The 25,960-nt window shown below is 46.2% G+C and overlaps 1 protein-coding gene across 1 annotated transcript in view; it reads left to right on the top strand.

Moving 5' to 3' along the window:
* Positions 1-25,960, top strand: part of LOC140395960 (stimulated by retinoic acid gene 8 protein homolog) — a 91,921-nt gene that overhangs the window by 34,667 nt on the left and 31,294 nt on the right. Inside the window, exons 5-6 of the mRNA XM_072483988.1 lie at positions 2,391-2,682; positions 8,611-8,699. Of these exons, the coding sequence (XP_072340089.1) occupies positions 2,391-2,682; positions 8,611-8,699 (381 nt within the window). The remainder of the gene's footprint in view (positions 1-2,390; positions 2,683-8,610; positions 8,700-25,960) is intronic.

The following is a 25,960-nucleotide window of genomic DNA, read 5'->3' as shown; positions in this document are numbered from 1 at the left end:
TTTGCTTTGTGGTTTCCCCACAGGGATCGTAACAGTATACATTGTTTCCTTGCTTTTTCTACTTGCCAGCCCATTTGGGATTTAGCATTTCATTTGTATATGTTGATTGCAGTAGATTTAAGGAATAAGGAGAGTGGTGGGTATGTGTTGGAAAATTTGATATGACTAATTCAGAGGAAAGAATGAGGTTGGAACATTAATATAGGATTAATCACTCTCATGAATAGTGTTGCAATGTTAGCAGATGTACATCCAGTTACTGTTTCTACATTCAAATGTAACTGGAGTGCATCATATATGCATTTCTACATAGTGCAAAGATCAGTGATACGTCAGCAGTTTAAAAGATAAAGTGCAAGGATCAGAAAGCAGACATTTTGGAACCATAAATCTAGTTTACGTTCTTGAAATATAAGAACCTTGATAAAAATATGACTGAAAATGAACAACTTTATTTGAAATTTGATTCAAAACTATAATATTCTGATTTTAAATGACAAATTGCACCACTTGGAATCCTCTGTCCGTTGGGATTCTGTTTTCCTGCTGGCAGCGCTCCCCCACCCATGGGTTACCTGCGTAGAGTAGAGTGATTTCAATGGGAAATCCATTGACAAGTGGCTAGAAATGTGACATTATCATAAATGTAAGAACTGCAAGGATTAATTTAATGTCTAAATCAACCACTAGAGGGAGCTAGATGTACAAGTATATAAGACATTGATGCTAAGCCTTGTGGGTAAGAGGTTGAGGAGAAAGCGAGAGAACAGACTGAACGAAAGATAGTGTGAGTGAGAGCAGATCATTGTTAATGTAATAGTGTAGAAATTAGTAGTAGATGAGTGTAGATTATATGCTTATTATCAACTGAATTATATAGGAGTAAGTGTCAAGTCCAAATAAGGAGTGTTAATACATTTATAGCTTTGTTCAATCTAAAGCTATTTGTGGTCTTTATGAACACTATGCCAACCATCCTAAAATTAGCAACACAAAGAACACCACAGGAAGAAAGAATTCCACCGCTAGCAAGCAGTGCGCCTCTGAGAAACATATGGCTGGGGGACCGGAGAATCCCACCCATTGTACTCCTGAACTCTAATATTTTTGTATTCTTAACGTTTTCCCCTTTGCTTACATCGGTAACGCATTTTTCCTACCTTCACAGTGACTTGGCATCAGCAAACCTACCTGGTAAGACAAGGATGGCGCTTTGGCAGTGGCTGAGAGAATACAGAGGTCATCCTGCAGAAAGTGATCTGAAACCAGTTTGTTCCCAGTCTCCTGTAAAATCTTCAGCAGACCTCATAGAATTTGAAGGGTTAGTTTTGCACATGTCAATGCTACCGTCGGTGATGTTGGGAGGGGGGCGGAGGAAAAATTCAGCTTAACTAAGTCACATTTTGCAAGTTTGTTCAAATAGCCTTTCTCCTCTCCTTGCCTTATTAATTCCCATTTTCCAAAATAAATGAGCAATGCTTCAGCAGCAAACTCCTAAAGGGCTGAGGAAAGGATTCAGTTCTGTACCTGTTGCTGGACAAACATACCACTTTTGAGCAGAATAAACGCAGATTCTCTGAGGCAAATGGGCTGACAACATTGGTTATTAGCAGTTTGAAAGTCAGATAGAGAGTACAAATCAATTGTTTTTGCAGACTGTGTTTCCCTATCTTTCTAAACTCTGAATTTCTTCAGGTGCAGCCTATGCAACTGCATAATCTTTGAGTGCAGACTTGATTAGCCCTGTCTTATGCCCCTTTTCCATGTAATTGCACAACCTACTTCATGTTATTTGAGTTCTTGGAGCAATGTTATTTTATTCATTATTTGTATATTTGTGCTGGAAGCCTTTCTCTGATTCAGGGAGTGTGTTTCTTCCAATGTCACTCGAGGAATCGTGCAAGAAAAATGTGTCATCTACTTTTACTCAACTTCTTTCGGTGGATTTATTTCTCTCTTCCTAATAACCCTACTTCCCGAAGATCATAAGATTGGGAACGCGTCATGAGGCATTGCACAGGGAAACCCTATCCTGTGGCAGTGCAGGCTGCCTGATTAGGAGTGCAGCGAATCACAAGAAACTCCAAGAATTTTAAATGCAACTTAAGGGTTGAAACCTGCACATTCCCTTGGTCGCAGAAAAATACTTTTCACTGTACTTCGGGACATGTGACAATAAATCAAATGTAGAGTGTTTTTGTTTCAACAAGTTATTTTTGGATCACTGACATTGATATATATGCAACACTATTATTCTTGTGTCATAGGTGGAAATGCCACAGAATCTCCTAACAGAAAGAAACGTAAACATTAGATGCTGAAGCATGCCAGGTTGTTCTAACTTTCAAATTGTTTTGAAATGATCTTTACTGTATTTTTCTATCTGGCAGGTACCTGAATTTTTACAAAGAAACGGTGGACCTTTTAGTGGAGAACAGGATAGTGTCCATGGAACAGATCACCCTCCCCATTGTATCAAAAGCAATTTCACACCTCTGGCAGGAAATGTCTGGGGAGAAGAAGGAAGCTATCTTCAAAAAATGCTCCCAAAGGAGCAGTGTGTGTTTGTCTCCAGGAGAACAAATCACCTTGCAGATACCTATGCAGATGGACTGCACTGTGAGAGACAGAGCTTTAGATAGCCAGGGAGCGAGTGGTTCTTCAGAATCAAATCATGATGAGGTATCTTATTAAGAAATTTCTATGCAAGGCTAATTAAAGTTTTTTTTAAAAAGTCTACTTAATAGGCAAATAAAAGACAGGAGATTTATTCCCTTTCCTACAGAAAAAAGATTAAAAATGACAAAATCTAAAATGTGAAGGACAGGTCTACTGACACATATCGTCCTACTACCTGTTATTGCTGCAGTGTGGGAAAATAACCTGGCTATTTAAGTAGCTGAGTAGCACTCTGCTATTAGTTACATTTATAAAAATAATCTCTTACTCCCTTTATATCTGTGCATTCCTCCTCCCCCCTTGCCCGACTGAGCCCCTTCCCTGAACAGACTGTCATTCCCACTGTTTCAAGTGACTGGGAGGAACCAGCTGCTGGATTTTCCATCACTTGTGACTTTTGTTCAACCTTCCAAACCTGAACTCTAATCTAATGTTAATAGCCCGCTTCCAGCGCACAGTGGTGAGGACTGCTGCTTCACAGCGCCGAGGTCCCAGGTTCAATCCTAGCTCTGGGTCACTGTCCTTGTGGAGTTTGCACATTCTCCCCGTGTCTGCGTGGGTTTTGCCCCCACAACCCAAAGATGTGCAGGGTAGATGAATTGGCCACACTAAATTGCCCGTTAATTGGAAAAAATGAATTGGGTACTCTAAATGTAAAAAAGAAATAGCCCACTTCCATCCTAAGTGAACCAGCTGCAGGTACTTACAGTTAACTAACCATATTCTGGTTAACAGGAGGGCATTGCTATGTGCAAAAATGTATCTTAATAACTCACTTCATTGGTGTTTTTCCAGCCTGCCCCCCAGTTTATATATAAAAAGTAAGTCGTCATAGTCCCAGATGACCACAGGCTGCTTCCCCTTTGAGGGGGGAGAGCTGAGTGGTGGGGGCAAGGTTGAGAAGGTGGGCCTCCATGAATAGCTTCAGAATAACCGGTACAGGGATTGAACCCGCATTGTTTTTTTTTAAAAACATAATTTTTATTAAAGGTTTTCAGTAAATATCAATAACAAAATGAGAAAGAAAAAAGAACCCAACAGGGGTAAGTACAAAACACAATCTAAAAAAACAACCCCCCAAACCCCTCCCCCCCCCGTACCTAAATAATAAATTAACATTAACACCCCGACTTAACACAACAGGTGTATACACCCCCTCAGACCCTTCCAGTGTAAATAACATAAACAAAAATAAAGTAAACCCCCTCCCCGCCACCCCCCGAGCTGCTGCTGCCATTGACCAATGTCTATCGTTCTGCCAGAAAGTCTAAGAACGGTTGCCACCGCCTAAACCCTTGTACCGACCCTCTCAAGGCGAATTTCACCCTCTCCAATTTAATGAACCCTGCCATATCGCTGATCCAGGATTCCACACTTGGGGGCCTCGTATCTTTCCACTGAAGGAGAATCCTCCGCCGGGCTACCAGGGACGCAAAGGCCAGAATTCAGGCCTCTTTCGCCTCCTGCACTCCCGACTCCTCTGCCACCCCAAATATTGCGAGCCCCCAGCCCGGTTTGACCCTGGATCCTACCACCCTCGACACCGTCCTCGCTACGCCCTTCCAAAATTCCTCCAGCGCTGGGCATGCCCAGAACATATGGGTGTGATTTGCTGGGCTCCCTGAGCACCTAACACACCTGTCCTCACCCCCAAAGAACCTGCTCATCCTTGTTCCGGTCATGTGTGCCCTGTGCAGCACCTTAAACTGTATGAGGCTGAGCCTCGCGCACGAAGAGGAAGAGTTCACCCTCGCAAGGGCATCTGCCCACGTCCCCTCTTCGATCTCCTCTCCCAACTCCTCCTCCCACTTACCTTTCAACTCCACCACCGAGGCCTCCTCCTGCTCCTGCATCACCTGGTAAGTTTCCGAGATCTTCCCCAATCCCACCCACCCCCCCGAGAGCACCCGGTCCTGTACTGTGTGTGGCAGTAGCCGTGGGAATTCCACCACCTGCCGTCTGGCAAACGCCCTTACCTGTAAGTACCTGAAGGTGTTCCCCGGGGGGAGCCCGTACTTCTCCTCCAGCTCACCCAAGCTCGCGAACTTCCCGTCCACAAACAGGTCCCCTAACCTTCGTATGCCTGCTCTGTGCCACCTCGAAAACCCTCCACCTGTTCTTCCTGGGGCGAACCGGTGGTTCCCCCGTAATGGGGTCCACGCCGAGGCCCTAACTTTCCCCCAAATGCCGCCTCCACTGCCCCCAAATTTTACAGGGCCGCCACCACCACCGGGCTCGTGGTATACCTCCTTGGAGGGAGCGGCAGCGGCGCTGTTGCCAGCGCCCCCAGACTCGTACCCACACAGGACGCCGTCTCCAGCCTCTTACATGCAGCCCCCTCCCCCTCCATCACCCACTTGCGCACCATCGTCGCATTGGCGGCCCAGTAGTACCCACAGAGGTTGGGCAGCGCCAGCCCCCCCCATCTCTACTCCGCTCCAGGAACACCCTTCTCACCCTCGGAGTCCCTCGCGCCCACACAAACCCCATTATACTCCTGTTAACCCGCCTGAAAAAAGCCTTCGGGATAAACACGGCGAGGCACTGGAACAGGAACAAAAACCTTGGGAGCACCGTCATTTTGATTGACTGCACCCTACCCGCCAGGGACAGCGGCAACGCGTCCCACGTCTTGAACTCCTCCTCCGTTTGCTCCACCAGCCTTGTAAAGTTAAGCCTATGCAGGGCCCCCCAGCTCCTGGCCACCTGGACCCCCAAATATCTGAAACTCCTCTCCGCCCTTTTTAGTGGGAGCTCGCCAATCCCCCTCTCCTGGTCCCCTAGCTGAACTACGAACAGCTCGCTCTTCCCCATATTGAGCTTGTACCCCGAAAAGTCCCCGAATTCCCTAAGCATCCTCATTACCTCTGGCATTCCTCCCACCGGGTCCGCCACATACAGCAGCAGGTGGTCCGCATAAAGCGACACCCTGTGCTCCTCCCCACCCCGCACCAACCCCCTCCAGTTCCTCGACTCTCTCAGTGCCATAGCCAGGGGTTCAATCGCCAGTGCGAAGAGCAGGGGGGACAGGGGACACCCCTGTCTCGTCCCTCGGTGCAACCGAAAGTACTCGGACCTCCTCCTATTTGTGGCCACACTCGCCATCGGGACCTCGTACAACAGCTTAACCACCTGACAAACCCCTCCCCAAACCCGAACCTCTTCAGCACCTCCCACAGGTACCCCCACTCTACCCAATCGAAGGCTTTCTCAGCGTCCATCGCCACCACTATCTCCGCCTCCCCCTCCCTCGCCGGCAGCATGATAACGTTCAAAAGCCTCCGCACATTCGCGTACAACTGTCTCCCCTTCACAAACCCCGTCTGGTCTTCATGGATGATCTGCGGCACACAATCCTCAATCCTCGTGGCTAAGACCTTCGCCAACACCTTGGCATCTACATTTAGCAAGGAAATCGGTCTGTAAGACCCACATTGCAGGGGATCCTTGTCCTGCTTCAGGATCAAGGAGATCAGTGCCCGGGACATCGTCGGGGGTAAAGCCCCCCCCCCCCCCCTCCCTTGCCTCATTAAAGGTCCTAACTAACAGCGGGCCCAACAGGTCCATATATTTTTTTATAGAACTCGACCGGGAAACCGTCCGGCCCCAGTGCCTTCCCCGCCTGCATGCTTCCTATCCCTTTGATCAGCTCCTCCAGCCCAATCGGGGCCCCCAGTCCCACCACCAGTCCCTCTTCCACCTTTGGAAACCTCAATTGGTCCAGGAAACGGCCCATCCCTCCCTCCTCCCGTGGGGGCTCGGATCGGTACAATTCCTCGTAAAAGTCCCTGAAGACCCCATTGATTTTCATAGAATTTCATAGAATTTACAGTGCAGAAGGAGGCCATTCGGCCCATCGAGTCTGCACCGGCTCTTGGAAAGAGCACCCTACCCAAGGTCAACACCGCCACCCTATCCCCATAACCCAGCAACCCCACCCAACACTAAGGGCAATTTTGGACACTAAGGGCAATTTATCATGGCCAATCCACCTAACCTACACATCTTTGGACTGTGGGAGGAAACCGGAGCACCCGGAGGAAACCCACGCACACACGGGGAGGATGTGCAGACTCCGCACAGACAGTGACCCAAGCTGGAATCGAACCTGGGACCCTGGAGCTGTGAAGCAATTGTGCTATCCACAAGGCTACCGTGCTGCCCCTTTGTGGTTGATGCCAACCACACTCCGCACCACGCTCCCCCCCCTGTCCTTAACTCCCCCGATCTCCCTAGCTGCGTCCCGCTTCCGAAGCTGATGCGCCAGCATCCGGCTTGCCTTTTCCCCATACTCGTAGACCGCACCCTGGGCCTTCCTCCACTGCACCTCCGCCTTCCGGGTGGTCACCAGGTCGAATTCGGCCTGGAGACTGCGCCTCTTCCTCAACAATCCTTCCTCAGGTTCTTCCGCATACCTCCTGTCTACCCTCACCATCTCCCCCACCAGCCTCTCCCTCTCCCCCCGCTCCCACCGCTCCTTGTGGGCCCTGATGGAGATCAGCTCTCCCCTCACTACCGCCTTCAGTGCCTCCCATACCATCCCCGCTCGGACCTCCCGGTTGTCGTTGGTCTCCAAGTACCTCTCTATACTTCCTCGGACCCGCTCGCTCACCTCCTCATCCGCCAACAGCCCCACCTCCAAGCGCCACAGCGAGCGCTGGTCCCTCTCCTCCCCCATCTCCAAGTCCACCCAATGCGGGGCGTGGTCCGAAATGGCTATTGCTGAATACTCAGTATCCTCTACTCTCGCTATCAGCACCCTACTCAAAATGAAAAAGTCGATTCGAGAATAAGCCTTATGGACATGTGAGAAGAATGAAAATTCCCTAGCCCCCGGCCTTGCAAATCTCCAAGGATCCACCCCTCCCATTTGGTCCATAAATCCCCTCAACACTCTAGCCGCCGCCGGCTTCCTACCCGTCCTAGACCTGGAGCGATCCAGTGCAGGATCCAACACCGTGTTAAAGTCTCCCCCCATTATCAGGCCCCCCACTTCCAAGTCTGGGATCCGACCCAACATACGCCGCATAAAACCCGCATCGTCCCAGTTCGGAGCATACACATTGACCAGTACCACCCTCTCTCCCTGCAACTTACCACTTACCATTATGTACCTACCGCCATTATCTGCCACAATGCTCGACGCCTCGAATAACACCTTCTTTCCCACCAAGATCACCACCCCTCGATTTTTGGCATCTAGCCCCGAGTGAAACACCTGACCTACCCACCCTTTCCTCAGTCTTACCTGGTCTGCCACCTTCAGGTGTGTCTCCTGGAGCATAACCACATCCGCCTTGAGCCCCTTTTGAACCCGCATTATTGGCCTCACTCTGTATCACGAACCAGCCAACTGATCCATAAGACATAGGAGCGGAAGTAAGGCCATTCGGCCCATCGAGTCCACTCCACCATTCAATCATTGCTGATTTCAACTCCATTTACCCGCTCTCTCTCCATAGCCCTTAATTCCTCATTATATCCCCATTATATCCCCATTATATATACACACCAGCCGATTATATAGGCATATGCAGCTAGTTAATCGAAAACCCAATTTGCCAACTCACATTTACATCCAAAAGGATTGAAAACCTCCAGTAATATTAGGATAAATTAATCCCTAACAGCGTTGTGTGTGTAACTACACCACAGGGGCTGCAGCGGGTCAAGAAGGCAGCTCGCCACCACATTTACAAGGGCAGTTAAGGATGGGCAAAAAAATGTTGGCCTAGTCAGTAACGCCCAAATTCCCATAAAAGTGGAAAAAGTACATATTCTTCATTTGATCCCCTGCTTCGCAGTATTCAAAGATGAGCCCACTAAATTTTCCTAGAATATCTGCTGTAGAATGGTGTAGATGGCCAGATGTTTTTACAATAATCATTTTCTGTTCCTTGTGCTCCTGCTTTATTCTCTCCTTTTTTACAGATGCTTTTTGAAGATGCGTTTGATTTGGCGTCAGGCTTCTTAGTAAAATCAGAGCTGAATACACGAACAGGAATAAAACGGGAAAGCAGGTAGCTGATTTTTGTCTCTGCTCTTTGTTGTCATGCTAACAATTTTAATGACATGGAAAGCAGTAACAAAAAAATCTTGATTATGTTTTGTGGTAACCAGAAGAACTTTATTTGCTATATTTGTGTATGTGGTCAGAATTCATTTATCTCTTGGAATGATCCACACGTTTTGTGTTTGCAATTTACTGCTGTTGCTGACATGTAAATGTATGTGGAATCTGTATTCCATTATGATCAGGAATTTATCTTTATTGGTTGATACTCAGTAATATGATAGTGTTACCTGACAGGCAAAATCAATTAAAACCTTTGTCAGATGCTGTCACTTTTTCTCAAATGATCATTTTACTGCAATGAGGCCATATCTAAATCAATAAACTACATCCCTGCCATCATCACCAGTGTCTGGGTCCCTCGATCTTAATGAAGGGCCGATGGCCTACTCTGCCCCTACATCCTCTGTTTCAGTGGGAATTTTGTGGGTGTAGTACCGGCAGCACCCACAGCCTTCCCAGTGGAACTGCTGAGTGCAGAAGAGCTGATGGCAAGAGGCTTCCAATGGATAGGACTTCTACCCTGAGGGTGCTTGATTCCAGGGGAAGGCCCATCACTGGCCTGACAAGTGTCTGAATGGCACAAGAAACAATGGGCCTTCCAGTAACAAGGTGCTCCCTAGTGATTCCTGTCTTGTTATGTTCTAAGCGTAACATAAGCGGCTTCCTAGTGGTGCACTTGACAAAGGAAGGTTCAGACGTGGAGATAACTTCAACACGTTTATTAAACTATTTACAGTTCTCCTACTCGGGTTCGCCACTACTGTTAATCCTTCTATAGCTACTCAGACTGACTAACCAGTCTGCTACAACCCACGTGGTGGGTGTAATATTGAATCAACCCTGTGTCTCTACTCACTGACTGTCTCCACTGGAAAGAGGAAGATCATGTGTGTTGTGTCCTTTATATATGGGTTGGTGTAATGCCCTCCTGTGGTCGTGTCACCTCTGTGTGTATTGTGAATGCCCATTGGCCGTGTCCTATCTAACTGTTCTATTGGTTGAGTGTCTGTGTGTCATGTCTCTGGTGCTCCCTCTAGTGTCTAGCTAGTCTACATGTATTTGCATTAACCCCTTGTGCCTTTACAGTGATGCATATCATCACAATTCTGTCTTCTCATACTCTTCACAAGCCTCATTTCGTCGAATCGGAATTTGTCATAGAATCCATACAGTATAGGAGAAGGCCATTCAGTCCATCGAGTATGCACCGACCCTCCGAAACAGCACCATACCTATGCCCCCACCCTATCCCCATAATCGCACCTAACCTGTTGGACACAAAGGGGAAATTTAGCATGGCCAATCCACCTGAACTGCACACCATTGGACTATAGGAGGAGACTGGAGCACCCAACTGGAGAACGTGCAAACTCCACAGTAACCCAAGACTGGAATCGAATCCGAATCCCTGGCGCTGTGAGGCACTGTGCCACCATGCTGCACTGTCCGCACCAGCACTCTTCTTTGTGGTTCATTCAAAATCATTACTTTCTTTGCATTGGCATAGCAGCATCTGTTATGGATCTTCCCCCAAATCCATGGTCTAAGAGTCTGGACCACAGCGCCACCTGTCACCTCTACCTACTCCTTTTGTGTCAAGGTATTAAAACTTGCAGCTGACTTTGAATAAATTTCAATTTGAGTTTTGTGATAACCCTCATGAGGGTCATGAGGAATCACTCATTGATCGCCCTTTGGGGCTCCTTGAGTATGAGTTTCCATGGTAACGGGCTGAGGCCCATCCAGCTAGAACTTGTTATCGAGCCTTTTAACTACTGTCCCAAACTGGGACTAGGAGCCGCTGTCAGTCCCGGACTGGGACATTAGTGCTGTATGCCGCGGGTGCGGCTTTACTTTTGAGTTAAAATAAATTGGGTTTATCATAGATTATCATAGAATTTACAGTGCAGAAGGAGGCCATTCGGCCCATCGAGTCTGCACCAGCTCTTGGAAAGAGCACCCTACCCAAGGTCAACACCTCCACCCTATCCCCATAACCCAGTAACCCCACCCAACACTAAGGGCAATTTTGGACACTAAGGGCAATTTATCACGGCCAATCCACCTAACCTGCACATCTTTGGACTGTGGGAGGAAACCGGAACACCCGGAGGAAACCCACGCAGACACGGGGAGGATGTGCAGACTCCGCACAGACAGTGACCCAAGCCGGAATTGAACCTGGGACCCTGGAGCTGTGAAGCAATTGTGCTATCCACAATGCTACCGTGCTGCCCTGTTCTCCTACCAATTTAACCTTTATCTTTGTCTCTTCTGGATTATTACACTGGCGACGAGGAGCAAGAACGCAATTCTGGACAGTCCTTTTAAAAGAAAAACGCCTCTGGTAAGAAGTGAACCCAGAAAATGCCATTATTTGGGAAACCCAAGCTTATGATGCGGGTTTGGAGGATTGACCCCTGTACACCGAAAGAATGCATAACTTTGTTCATGCAATGGCATAGAGGCTGATGACTGACAGAAGGTAATCCTCTTGACTGCCTGTGGAACCTAGACATTCGGCATAATTAAGAGTCCAACTTACCCAGAGGCCCTGGACTCAAAAGCTTTTACTGAGCTGGTGGACTTAGCAGTAAACCACTACGGCCTGAGACCATCAGTTATTCTCCAGCGCTAAATGTTCAATACAGGGCGGCATGGTGGTGCAGTGGTTAGCATTGCTGCTTTACGGCATCGAGGTCCCAGGTTCGATCCCAGCACTGCGTCACTGTCCGTGTGGAGTTTGCACATTCTCCCTGTGTTTGCATGGGTTTCACCCCCACAACCCAAAAATGTGCAGGGTAGGTGGATTGGTCACACTAAATTGCCCCTTAATTGGACAAAATTAATTGGGTACTCAAAATTTTTTTTTTTTTTTTTAAATGTTCAATACAGCCGGAAGACTCCCTGGAGTACCTGTAATGGAGTTCCTGACCAGGCTTAGGAAACTGGCCATTCTTGCCAGAGATGCTACTGGACTGGCTGCTATGTGGGATAAACAATATTGCAAGCTCTTTGTAGAACCCCCTTGGATCTTAAAAGAGCCATAGAACTCCCACTGAGCCTGGAAAATGTTGAAAAACTAACCCAGGAGCTCCAAGGTTCAATGGACCGCAGCATGCTCTGTGTCAGAAAGTATCGGAAAGCCGACTCCCTGTAGACAGCACCTTCACGCTCTGTCCACTACTCAGCCACAGTACACAAGGACATGGCCAATGGCCGCAAAACTCCAGGCTTAGAGAAGCTTCCCCAGAAGACTTTGGGGTGCAGTCACAAGAGTGCTGTAACTGTGGCCGAAGGATTCACCCAAAGCAAGGCTGGCAGCATCTTCAGTACGCCTACCGCTCAGGCCGGAAGCCAAAGCGACCTCAGGCCCGGGCCCTGCAAATCCAACAGCCCGAACAGGATGAACTAATGCAGTTGAACTGCATCACCACTCCATAATTGCCCAATCAAAGTAAAACTCCGGGTCAACGGTCACCCCTTGGAAATGGAAGTGGACAAGGGAGCCGTGTCTCCATTGTGGGAGAAAAGACCACCAAGCTGGCATCACGCCACTGTGCCTGCGGGGCACCAGGGCCAAATTGGCCAAGTACACGGGGGAGCCTCTACGAATCGTAGGAACCGTAGGAACCATGGTGACCCCAGTCGCCCATGGACAACAGATAGTCCAACCTTCCTAACAGTCTTCTGGGCAGAGGCTGGCCGGAGCTCGATACAACATCCAGGAAGTTTGTCACCATCAGCATCAATAAGAGGTTGTATGAATACACCCACCTGCCTTTTGGAGTCTCATCGACGTGTGTCATTTTTCAGCACATAATGAAAAATATCCTTTGAGGGCTGCTTAGGATGGCAGTGTACCTAGATAATGTGTTAATCAAAGGAGCCACCAACAAAGAACACCTGTGTCATGTGAGAGTACCTTTAAGAAATGGGTGTTTATAAATGGGTGTGTATATAAATATCTGTAGTAAAAGTACCTTTAAGAAATGGGTATTTATTACCGCAGTGATGTCAGAGAGTGGGTGGAGCTGGGCTGTTTGTCAGCTTTTTACTTTTGTTTTAGGCTGTTTGCTGCAGGGTGCATTTTAGTTTCATTTTCAGAGCTGGATAGCTGCAGTCACAGCCAGAAGGTGTATGAGTCTCTCTCTAATCTAAAGACTGTAAATCAATCCTTTGGTGATTTTAAAACTAATAACTGCTCTCAGTAGTGACTTTAACCTGATGTGCTTCTGTTTAAAGGTTTTTAAAAAAATCTTATGGATGTTAAAAGGACAGCTTAAGGATTACTTAGTGTTGTATTCTTTGGGGTTATATTTGAATTGATGGTTGCTAAGATGTTCACTGTATGTTTTAAAAAGGTTAACTTGAGTGCATAGAAGAAACATTGTTTTGCTTTAAAAAATACTTTTCCATTTCTGCTGTACCACACCTGTAGAGTGGGCCATGTGCTCCCCATACCACAATCTATTAAAAGTTGTGGGTCAGGTGAACTCCATGATACACTTTGGGGTTCTCTGAACCTTGGCCCATAACAAATTGGAGGCTCGTGGGGGATGAAAGTCTTTCTATTGGATTGGCTTAGTGAACTTAAAGACAGTGAGGGGTGAGCATATTGTGGTAGCGTTTCAGGTGTGGTATTCTAGTTTAAGTAGGGAGCATGTTGTGGACAGTGGCTCTTTCAGAGGCTCTGAAGTTTTTGGGGGTGGAGGCGGTCACACGCAGTACCTTACGGACAGAGACTAAAAGCAGACTGTTAGATTTGGCAAAAACATTGTAGTTAACATTACCTGACAAAATGCAAAAAGATTAGGTAATTATGGCGGTGACTAAGCATTTAAAGTTGCCTGAGATACAGTTTGACTCATTGGGAATGGCAAAAATTCAGTTACAGATTAAACAAATGGAACATGAGAAAGAATTAAAGCAGCTTGAATACAAAAGAGCGGAACAAAGAGAAAGCAAGAGAGAGGAAAAAGAAAAGGAGAGAGAAGAGAGGAGAAAAGAAAGAATAGCCCTAGCAGAACAAAAAGAAAGAGAAAGGGTGATACAGATCAGGGAAAAAGAAAAAGGGAGAGAGTTTGAACTTCAGAAAATGGCCATGAAACATGACAGTCAGTTAAAATTGGCAGACGTAAAGGGAAACGTACAGTTGCATGATAGTGATGAGGATAGTGAGAAAGAGCGTCAAAGTCGAAGGCTTGGTGGGAATCTATTTAAATATGTCCAAGCATTGCCAAGGTTTGACGAGAAGGAGGTAGAAGCCTTTTTCATTTCATTTGAGAAGGTAGCTGAACAAATGAAATGGCCACAGAACATGTGGGTATTACTGATTCAAACAAAGCTGATAGGTAGGGCTAGTGAAATGTTTGCATCACTACCGGAGGAGGTAATGGGATGTATGAGGAGGTGGAAAAATCCATCTTAGGTGCATATGAACTGGTGCCTGAAGCCTACAGACAAAGGTTAAGAAATTTAAGGAAAGAATTTGGTCAAACATACATGGAGTTTGAAAGGCTCAGAGTAATTTTGATAGGTGGATAAGGGCTTTGAAAATAGACCAAACGTATGAAGCTCTCAGAGAAATGATACTTTTGGAGGAGTTTAAAAATTCAATTCCTGATGTAGTGAGAACTCATGTGGAAGAGCAGAGGGTTGAAACTGCGAGATCAGCAGTATAAATGGCAGATGATTGTGAATTAGTTCACAAATCAAAGATTTGTTTCCGACATCAGTTTCAGCCGGTGAGGGATAGAAACTGGGGACATGAGAAATACTCAAGTGGTAAAGGTAAAGGTGATCTGATGGGAGACAATAAAGAGAGTATACCTCAGATTAAAAAAGAAATCCAGGAGGGTGGAAAAGAAATGAAAAGTTTCAAATGTTTTCACTGTAATAAACTAGGCCATGTAAAGTCACAGTGTTGGTGATTGAAGAAAAGCACTGGGAAGGCTGATGTGGTAAAACAGGATAAGCCAGTAGAAAATCAGACAACTGAAGTGTTGAAGGACGAATATCCTAGGATTTTTCCGTATTGTGTAATAACAAGGTCGCAAAGTCACAGGTTAACACGAGGAGAAATCAAAGAGTGAAGATGAAGTTGAAGTGCAATACCAGAAACGATTTTTGATCAGATGGTTGAAACAGAACAAGAACAGGTGGAGGATGAGGTGGATATTTTTAGTTCAGGAAAAGTGGCGGAGTTACAACAGAAAGATGTAGAAATCAACCGGATGTATCAGAAAGCATACACAGAAGAGGAATCTGCGTGTATACCAGAGTGTTATTACCGTAAAAGTAATGTCTTGATGAGAAACTGGAGACCTTTACATATGCAGGTGGATGAAAAGTAGGCAGAGGTTCATCAAATAGTATTGCTGGTAGGGTATAGAAAGGAGGTGTTGCGAGTTGCATATGAGGTACCAGTGGGAAGTCATTTGGGAATAAGGAAAACTCAAGCTAAAATCCAGAAACATTTTTATTGGCTTGGACTACATAAAGCTGTAGTTAAATTTTGTCAATCATGTCACACATGTCAAGTGATAGGGAAACCTCAAGCAGTGATAAAACCAGCGCCCATAATACCCATTCCAGCATTTGAGGAACCTTTTATAAGGGTCCTAAGTGATTGCGTAGGACCGCTTCCTTAAACAAAAAGTGGGAATCAATATCTTTTGACTATAATGGATGTGTCTCCTAGGTTTCCAGAGGCCATTCCAGTGCATAATATTACAACTAAAAAGATTGTGGAGGAGTTACTTAAATTATTTACTAGATATGGACTACCCACAGAAATACAATCGGATCAAGGGTCAAATTGTACCTCAAGGTTATTCAAAGAAGTTATGGACAGCTTAGGAATAAAACAATTTAAATCAACTGCGTACCATCCAGAATCGCAGGGAGCATTATAAAGGTGGCATCAGACATTAAAGACAATGTTGAGGGCTTATTGTCAAGATTTTCCAGAGGATTGGGATAAAGGAATTCCATTCATACTGTTTGCAATTAGGGATGCACCTGATGAGTTATCCAAATTTAGTCCTTTTGAACTAATTTTTTGGTCATGAGGTAAGAGGACCAATTAAATTGATTAAGGAACAATTGGTGAGTGAGAAATCGGAACTTACATTATTGGATTTTAAATTTTAGGGAACGATTAAATAGAGCAGGTGAATTGGCTAGACAGCATTTAAAAGGTGCACAACATGTAATGAAACGGGTAGCGGACAAGAAATCCAAAGTTCGTAGTTTTGCCTTTGGAGGTAAAGTTTCAGTGTTGTTACTAGTGGTAGGCGAACCTTTAAAAGCTAGGTTTTGTGGACTGTATCAGATTGAAATGAAATTAAGTGAGGTGAATTATGTGGTAAAAACACCAGATAGAAGGAAGACTCACTGAGAGTGTCATGTGAAAATGCTTAAAAGGTACTTTGAAAGGGAAGGAGAGAAAAAGGAGGAGGTTTTAATGATTCTAACTCAAAGTGATGAACCAAATCCAGATGACTGTGAATTTCACATATCTCAAATTAATTTGGAAAATGAGGATGTTTTTAAAAATTGGGATAAATTGTTGAATTACCTTCCAGAGGAAAAACGGATTGACCTGAAAGAGTTATTGATATCACGTGGTCAAGTTTATAGAGATAAATTGGGAAGTACTAAAATGGCTATACATGATGTAGACGTGGGAAATGCTGTTCCAATCAAACAACATCCATATAGACTTAACCCTTTAATATTGGCACAGGTTAACAAAGAGATTGAGAGTATGCTTAAAAATGGCATAATTGAAGTGGGTTGCAGCCAATGGAGCTCACCCATTGTGATGGTATCTAAACTGGACGGTACCCAACGGTTGTGTGTGGACTATAGAAAGGTTAATGCAGTTACAAGAACGGACTCTTATCCTATCCCACGTTTGGAGGATTGCATTGAGAAAGTGGGACAATCAGCTTTTATTTCCAAACTGGATTTACTTAAAGGTTACTGGCAGGTACCTTTATCCGAAAGGGCAAAGGAAATTTCAGCTTTTGTGACTCCAAATGCGATATACCAATTCAAAGATATGCCATTTGGCATGAAAAACGCCCCAGCCACATTTCAACGGTTAACTAACAAAGTTGTTTCAGGATTACCCAATTGTGCGGTATACATCAACGATCTAGTAATTTTCAGCCAGACATGGAAAGAACATTTAAAACATCTGATGGAGTTATTTGATCAACTTCAGGAGGCGGGTTTGGTGATAAACCTGGCCCAAAGTGAATTTGGAAAAGCCCAAGTCACTTTCCTTGGCCATACAATCGGACAGGGTCGAATGGTCACACTGGATGTGAAACCAACAGTTATTGAGGAGTTTTCAATACCCTCAAGACGAAGGGAAATAATGCGATTTCTTAGCATGAGTGGATTTGATCGAACATTTGGGAAAAACTTTTGTAGTGTGGCTGCACCACTGATGGACTTGCTGAAGAAACGTTGAAAATTTCAATGGACAGCGGAGTTTCAACAGGCATTTGACTGCCTGAAAGCTGTGATAACCAATGCTCTTGTGTTGGAGAATTACAAGGGACTCTGTGATCAGATTGAACTAAAGTATCTGACTTTAAAGAGAAATGCCGAGACGTAGAGAAATGGACGGATCGTGCAAGGACCTTCTTGTTCAAAGAGACTGTCAATCGAGAAGGATTTCAGTTGGAGGAAGAACAAAAATGGACAATATTATTTTATCTGTTTTATATTCTGTAACGACCTGCGCGCAGGCTTTGAGTGAGGCACCAGAGGAAGATTGTGAGGACTACTTTCCATTGTGTCTGGTCTCTGCGGCTGTAGAAATGAGCTCCGGGGGCGGGGAATCTTTGGAAGGGATAGTCTTCTGGACCGAACGCGGTCTGCATGTTTGCGCTGGAGACGACCCTGGGCTTGCACTTGGTAAGATATAGGGCCCGTTTGGCGAAAGATTACGCCAGGGACCCACTGGGCACCACCAGCAAAATTGCGAACGAACACTGGGTCACCGGGCGCAAACTGTCGAATCGGCCGATGCCGAGAAAAACCCTGTCCCTGCCGTTCTTGTGTGCGGCGTACTTTTGCGTCAATGTCCGAGAAAACCATACTAAGGCGGGTGCGAAGTCTCCGGCCCATTAGGAGTTCTGCGGGAGCTACCCCAGTCACCGCATGGGGGGTGGTCCTATACGAAAACAAAAAGTGAGCCAGTCTCGTGTCCATTGACCCGGAAGACTGCTTCTTTAGGACTCGTTTGAATGTCTGCACTGCGCCCTCCACCAACCCATTTGAAGCCGGGTGGTAAGGGGCAGTGCAGATATGGCGTATGCTGTTCATCTTCATAAACCTCGCAAACTCCTCACTGGTGAATGGAGTGCCGTTATCCGTGACCAGCACCTCGGGGAGGCCATGTGTACTAAAAGACATGCATCTTCTCAATTGTTGCACAGGACGTTGTGCCTAGCATCTTATGCACCTCTAGCCATTTAGACTGGGCGTCGATTAATAAAAGGAACATGGATCCTTGAAAAGGGCCGGCGAAATCCGCATGCAAGCGCGCCCAAGGCCGCCCTGGCCATTCCCAGTGATGTAGGGGCGCGGCCGGCGGAAGCTTCTGATGCTCCTGACAAATGGAGCAGTTTTGGGCCACCTTCTCAATGTCGGCGTCGAGGCTTGGCCACCAAACATAACTCGGGCCAATATTTTCATTTTGGTCACACCTGGATGCCCATTGTGCAAGTCTCTTAGTATCAGCTCCTATCCTTTTTCCGGGACAATCACCCACAAGAGGATGCCGTCTTCCACGCTGAATTCTGACAGCTTGGAGGAAAATGGCCGCAACTCGCCTGGGAGCTGTCTATGCTGCCCACCACACAGGACTATGTGCCGAACTTTTGACAGGACTGGCTCCGTCTGGGTCCACTCACGGATCTGTGATGCCGTGACAGGCAAGGTGTCCATAAAATTTAGGGTTGCAACCACCGGTCGTGGGGGTCGACATGGGGCCGGTCGATAAAGGCAATCGGCTCAGTGCGTCGGCATTCGCGATCTGCGTTCCTGGTTTGTGCTCCAGAGAATACTCGTATGCAGCGAGCAACAAAGCCCAGAGCTGGATTCGTGCGGAAGCAATGGGCGGTATTTGCTTATCCTCTCTGAAAATCCCAGCAGAGGCTTATGATCAGTCACGATAGTGAAGTGGCGGCCATACACGTACTGGTGGAAGCGTTTCACCGCAAAGACCACTGCCAGGCCCTCCTTCTCGATCTGCGCGTACTTTTTTTCCGCTGCAGTCAATGTGCGGGAGGCGAAAGCTATCGGCCGCTCGGCCCCGTTCTCCATCTTGTGGGACAGGACGGCCCCAAAACCATACAGGGATGCATCACATGTGACGAGCCCCGCCGGAAAGTGGTTTCTTGCGGCTGACCCCAAACCCAGGTGTGATTTTTCTTTCGCAGAAGATGCAACGGGGCCAGCGTAGTTGCCAGATTGGGGAGGAACTTCCCGTAATAGTTTACGAGGCCGAGAAAAGAACGAAGATGCGAAGTGTCAGTCGGGGCGGGGGCCTGTTGAATCGCACGCACCTTCTCTGCGACGGGGTGCAACCCTTCGCGGTCCACCCGATAACCCAGGTAGACTACTTCCTTCGCCTGAAAGACGCACTTTGTGCGACGTAAACGGACTCCAGCCTCCGAAAAGCGTCTAAGGACAGCCTCCAGATTTTCCAAATGTTCCTGCTCCGACGTCCCTGTGATCAAAATGTCATCTAAGTAGACAGCGACACGCGGTAAACCTCTCAAAATGCCCTCCATAACGCGTTGAAAAATAGCGCAGGCAGAGGATACTCCAAAGGGCAAACGTGTATATTCATACAGGCCCCGGTGTGTATTAATCGTTACATATTGTCGGGAGGCAGGGTCCAGCTCCAACTATAGGTAGGCGTGACTCATATCTAATTTTGTGAACGAGAGCCCACCTGCAAGCTTTGCGTAGAGATCCTCTATGCGATGCATTGGATATCGGTCGAGTCGGGAAGCCGTATTCACTGTAAGTTTATAGGCGCTGTACAAGTGAACTGTGGCATCTGGCTTCATTCCAGGTACAATTGGTGCTGCCCAGTCAGCGAAACGGACGGGCCTGATAATACCCAAAGTTTCCAAACGAGTGAGCTCCCCTTCTACCTTCTCGAGCAAGGCGTAAGGCACCGGGCACGCCCGGAAATAGCGCGGCGTGGCTCCTGGTTCGACTTGGATACGGGCTACGGCCCCTTTTATTTTCCCCAAACCGGGCTGAAATACATCTGGGTATCGTCCTAGCACCTCAGTCAACCCTCCAGAAACTGTTTGGAGGATGTGCTGCCACTGCAAGCGCAAATGGCGCAACCAGTCCCGACCCAACAGGCTGGGCCCATGGCCGCGCACCACGTTATGTGGGAAACGCCCCTCCTGGCGTCCATAAACAACAGGGGTCATCGTAGTTCCTGCGATGTCCAATAGTTCCCCCGTGTGGGTGGCCAACCTGGTCTGTGTGTCGGTTAATGTAAGGGTCTGTATACCCTGCTTGATGCGGTCGAATGTCCTCTGGGCGATCACGGAGACTGCTGCGCCAGTGTCCAACTCCATCTCAAGCGGGTGACCATTGACCCGTACTGTCACCTTAATGGGGGCCACACGGGGAGCTGCCACACAATGCAACTGCAGGCAGTCGTCCTCCGTCTCCACGTCCTCAGGAGTAGTCGCCGCAGGTTCATCCACATGAAGGTACGGCCCCTGGGCTAGTCCCAGTTTCGGTCGGAACGACGGCGCCTCTGGCGACCCCAGGACCGGCGTCTCCGACGGGGTCGGCGCCTACAAGTCTGACACGGACATGGCTCCTCATCCATTGGTTCTGGAGAAGGCTCCCTTCGGGGAGGAATGTCCGATAGCCACTGGCGTCGATCCGGACGTCATCCCGCCCAAGGTACTGCAGGAGTGCGGGGGGACGTTTATGGACGGAAGGGGTTGCGCCCCAAGGCATGCACTTCCATTCCCTGTATCTCCTGCACTCCTCATTCTGCGCTCTCTCGGGACAATACTGTTTGAATGGCCTGTTGAAAAGTCAATGTTGGCTGAGCTAACAACTTTCTCAGGGTGGCCGCATTGTTAATACCGCAAACCAAACAGTTGCGTAACATTTCTGACAAGGTAGTCACAGTACTCCGCAATCCTGCGTAGCCTGGATAGAAAGTCAGCAAGGGATTCTCCTGGGGTCCTCTCAGCGGTATTAAATCGGTAACGTTGGACTATCGTGGACGGGGTTGGGTTAAAATGCTGCCCCACTAAATTCACAAGTTCATCAAACGTTTTGGTGTCCGGCGCAGCTGGGTACGTAAGGCTCCTAATCACCCCAAACGTATGCGGTCCGCAGGCGGTGAGCAATATGACCACCTGGCACTCGTTTTCGGTGATATTGTTTGCCCGGAAATAGTAACGCATCCGATGTGCATACTGGTTCCAGCTTCGTACGTCCGTACAGAGGCATGGTGTAATAGAAAACAACTTCCAACCTGTATCCAACAGAAATCCAGGGAGGTGGCTTCAGCAGTGTAGACAGCTATTCACTTTAACCCTCGTCACCAGTTTTGTGAGGGCCACGAAGAATCCAGCACGAGTTTCAAGGATACAAAGAAATAACATTTATTTACAATAACATATATATACACAACAGCAGCAACCTCGCTTGCTGCTTACTCCTTCCTACTGGTTCCAAACTGGCCAGCTTTATTTATACAGGGAGTCTGCTCATGATTTCTCCGCCCCCCCTCATTGGGGAAGCTCATACTCCCACAGGATTGTGGGATTGCCATTAGTCCCCAGCCAATGGTAAGCAGGCAGGTTATAACAGAAGTCCTCGAAAAACTATAATAAATTATTCAGGCACGATTTCCCTTTCAGAAAGCCATGCGAATTCTGTTTGATTAGATTATGATTTACTTCCTTAATAATTGATTCCAAAATTTTTCCACCAATAGATGTTCCGCCAATTGGCCTGTAGATACCCACTTTTTGCCTCTCTCTCTGAATAGGTTTATGACATTGCCAGTTTTCCAATCCTCCAATACTTCTCCAGAAATCAAGGGTGTCTGGAAAATTACAACCAATGCATTCACTATCTCTGTCTCTCCCTCAAAGGGGAAAGCCTGGGACAATGACAACTTTACCGTACCTACTTCTTGTAGGATTCTAGGATGCAAACCATCAGGGCCAGGGGACTTATCTGCCTTTAGCCCCATTCATTTGTCCAATACTGCTTCTCTAGTGATGGTGCTGGTATTTAATTCCTTCCCCATTTTCTTTAGTATTAATGGGATGCTCGAAGTATCTTCCACCGTAAAGACTGATGCATAATATCTGTTTAACTACTCTGCCATTTCTTAGTTCCCCGTAATTATCCCCCCAGATTCATTTTCTAAGGGACCTATGTTCACTTTGACCTCTCTTCCTTTTTATATATTTAAAGAAACTCTTATTGTCAGTTTTTATATTCCTTGCTAGTTTCCCATATAATTTATTTTCTCCCTCTTTATTCTCTTTTTAATCTCTCTTTGCTGAATTCTGAATTTACCCCAGTCTTCGGGGCTATCACTGTCTCCTTAGAAACTTTTTCTTTCAACTTAATACTCTCCTTAACTTCCTTGGTTAGCCATGGTTGGTTTATCCCTTTCTTGGAATATATTTTTGCTGAGCATCACGGATTACCTCCTTAAATGTCTGCCACTGCTTGTTTACTGTCTATCTGCCCAGTCCGCTTTAGCTAACTCTATCCTCATTTCATTGCAATTCCCTTTATTTGAGTCAAACACAGTTGTTTCTCACTCTCAAACTGAATATTAAATTCTATCATGTTATGATCACTACTTCCCAGGGGATCTTTTACTCTGAGATCATTTATTAAACCTGCCTTATTACCCGTTACCATATCCAAGATAGCTGGTTCCCTGGTTGGCTCCATGACATCTTACTCTAGGAAACTATCCCTAATGCACTCTATGAATTTGTTGTCGTAGCTACCCATACCAACTACATTAATCCAGGCAACATGAAGATTAAAGTCACCCATAATGATTGCCCTATTCTTTTTGCTCCAACTATTTGTTGATTTGTACCCTTTTCTTTTTTTTAATTTAGAGTACCCAATTATTTTATTTTATTTTATTTTTTCCAATTAAGGGGCAATTTAGCATGGCCAATCCACTAACCTGCACATCTTGGGGTTGTGGGGGTGAAACCCACGCAGACATGGGGAGAATGTGGATTTGTACCCTTTTTTACAGCGTGGCTACTGTTTAGGGGTCTATATACCACTCCTATCAATGGCTTATTTCCCTTAGTATTTTTTACCTCCACCCAAATGGACTCTACACCATTCGAGTTTAGATCATCTCTTACAACTGTCCTCATTTCATCTCTTATTAAGAGTACTACCCCACCACCTTTTCCTTCCGTTTTGTTCTTCCAAAAGGTCAAATATCCCTGAATATTAAGTTCCCAGTTTTGATTTCCTGGTAACCATATCTCTTTAATGGCTATGAGATCATATCCATTGACCTCGATTTGCGCCATCAGTTCATCTACCTTATTCCAAAAGCTTTGTGCATTAAGATACAAAGCCTTGAGGCTTGCCTTTTTGCCATTTCAAATTATCTTAACTTTTCTTTGTACTGTGGCCCTTTGTGGCTCTTGCCGTTGATTATTCTGTCTACCGTTTGTGCGTTTTGCTGTTCTTGCTTTCATTACTGTCCTTGTTTCTCTTTTCCTTGTCATCCTGCTTAGGATCCCACCCCCCCTGCCATCCTAGTTTAAACCCTCCCCAACCACAATAGCAAATATCCCTAGGATATGAGCCCCGGTCCTGTCCAGGTGTAACCCGTCCAGTTTGTACTGGCCTCACCTCTCCCAGAACTGGTCCCAATGTCCCAGGAATCTGAAATCCTCCCCCTAGCACCATAATTCTAGCCACATATTCATCCGATATATCCTGCTATTTCTACTCTGACAACACGTGGCACTGGTAGTAGTCCTGAGATCACTGCGTTTGCTGTCCTACTTTCCAACTTACTTTTAACTCCCAATATTCAGACTTTTAGGACCTCATCCCTTTTTAAAAATCTATTGGTACTGATATGTACCACCACCACCACTAGCTGGTCACCCTCCCCCTCCAGAATGGCCTGTAGCCGCTCTGAGACATCCTTGACCCTAGCACCAGGGAGGCAAAATATCATCCTGAAGTCTCATTCACATGCCTATCTATTCCCCTGATAATTAAATCCCCTATAACTATTGCATTCCCACACATTTTACCCCTGCCTGTGCAGCAGAGCCAACTGTGGTGCAATGAAATTGACTGCTGCTGCTTTTCCCTGAGAGGCCATTCCCCTCAACAGTATCCAAAACGGTATATCTGTTTTGCAGGGGAATGGCCACAGAGTTTCCTGCACTGCCTGCATCATCCTCTTGCTCCGCCTGCTGGTCACCCATTCCCTTCCTGCCTGTGGGCTCTTAACCTGCAGTGTGACCATCTCTCTGTACAAATTATCCACAATACTTTCCACCTCATGGATGTTCCACAGTGTTCCCAGCCGGCTCTACTCCACCTTCACCCATTTTTATTTCTATCTATTTTTTAAAAATTCATTTTTACAGGATGTGCACTTCGCTGGCTAGGCCAGCATTTTCCTTTCTTCCATTGATCTGTTTTTCCCTTACCACCATCTCCCCTTCCCTCACCCCACCCCACTAAGGCCATCTGTTCCCTGTCCCAGGTTTCCCTTTGACACACTGCTTACATTTGTTCTGCCATTAACACATCCTGATCTCTTAATGTGCCACTATCAGCACAATTCTTAACCATGACCACGACCATTTCCATTCCCTTTGTCTTTTTGTCCACAACATCTTTGTCAATCTCTCCCTAGCCTCCACCTATCATTGGCCCTCTATTCAACATAATATTAAATATATTTTAAAATCCATCCACACTAAACGGAAAATACCAGCTTTTGAAATTGTGCAGGTTTAACAAACCATTTTAAATATGTCCATTTTAAAACTCTCAGTTTGATTGCATTGAAATAACTCACCTGGAATTTGGTCCTTTTCTAAACCTTCAACTGAAGAGGTCCAAAACCAATTGTGTGCAGCTTTGTTAGTTATTTATGTATTTTCTGTACCTCTTGTGTTCTTTTTGAATTTTTTTGTACCTCTTTTTTGTTTTTGAATGTATTCTCTCGTTTCTCTATTATTTCAAATCCCCACCTGCTCCCACCATTGTGAGACAACGGCAGCAACTCGTACTTACAACATCAGTCTTCAGAAGTAACACCCACTGGCAGTCAGCATTGAGAAAGTGTCAATGACAGCGAGTTAGAGCTAAATTGAGAAACATTGACAGGGAGCAAAAGGCTGGGCCTTAACCCAGAGCTCTACCAGACCACCAACTCAGAGTAGACCAAACACCTCATGCCTGGGCAAAGCCACATGGAGAGAGGGCGGAACTCAGAAAAAGCTTGGACTTAAGGTGTAGGTAGCTTCATGTTCCAGGATTGTGCATAGGGACCGATATGGACTTAAGTCAAAAATTTTAAGATTACAGAACCTCTTGTGAAATCATGAGTAAGGCTTAATTTTACTTTGAAACTGCATCTTTCATGATAAATTTGTAAGAGTTGTCATGTCTGAGTACAGGCTGAGGAGCTAGGAGATGCAAAACTGAGGTGCCACACTACCACTACTGGTGGGAGCATTGTGTTCAACATGGCAGGCTTTTTAAAGAACGTGGGTGTAAGCACAATCAGAAGAATTTTGAGTGGAGAAATCTTTTTTTTTTAATAAACATTTTATTGAGTATTTTTGGTATTTTAACAACAACATAATAAACAATGTACATGAAACTGTAAACATAGTGCAAAAGCCGTCTCCCTTCCTTACAGGTCCCTTTTATTAACCCCCTACTCAAAGCTAAACTAACCCTTCTGCTGATGATTAATTTTCCGCGAAGAAGTCGACGGACGATTGCCACCTCCGGGCGAACCCTAATATTGACCCTCTCAAAGCGAACTTGATTTTCTCCAAACAGAGAAAGCTAGCCATGTCCAATAGCCAGGTCTCCAACTTTGGGGGCTTTGAGTCCCTCCATGCTAATAGTATCCGTCTCCAGGCT

This window comes from Scyliorhinus torazame, chromosome 19 (genome assembly GCF_047496885.1).
Source record: "Scyliorhinus torazame isolate Kashiwa2021f chromosome 19, sScyTor2.1, whole genome shotgun sequence".
Classification (NCBI taxonomy): Eukaryota; Metazoa; Chordata; class Chondrichthyes; order Carcharhiniformes; family Scyliorhinidae; genus Scyliorhinus; species Scyliorhinus torazame.
The sequence above is the reverse complement of the archived record's forward strand: the minus strand, read 5'-3'. Positions and strand labels throughout refer to the sequence as shown.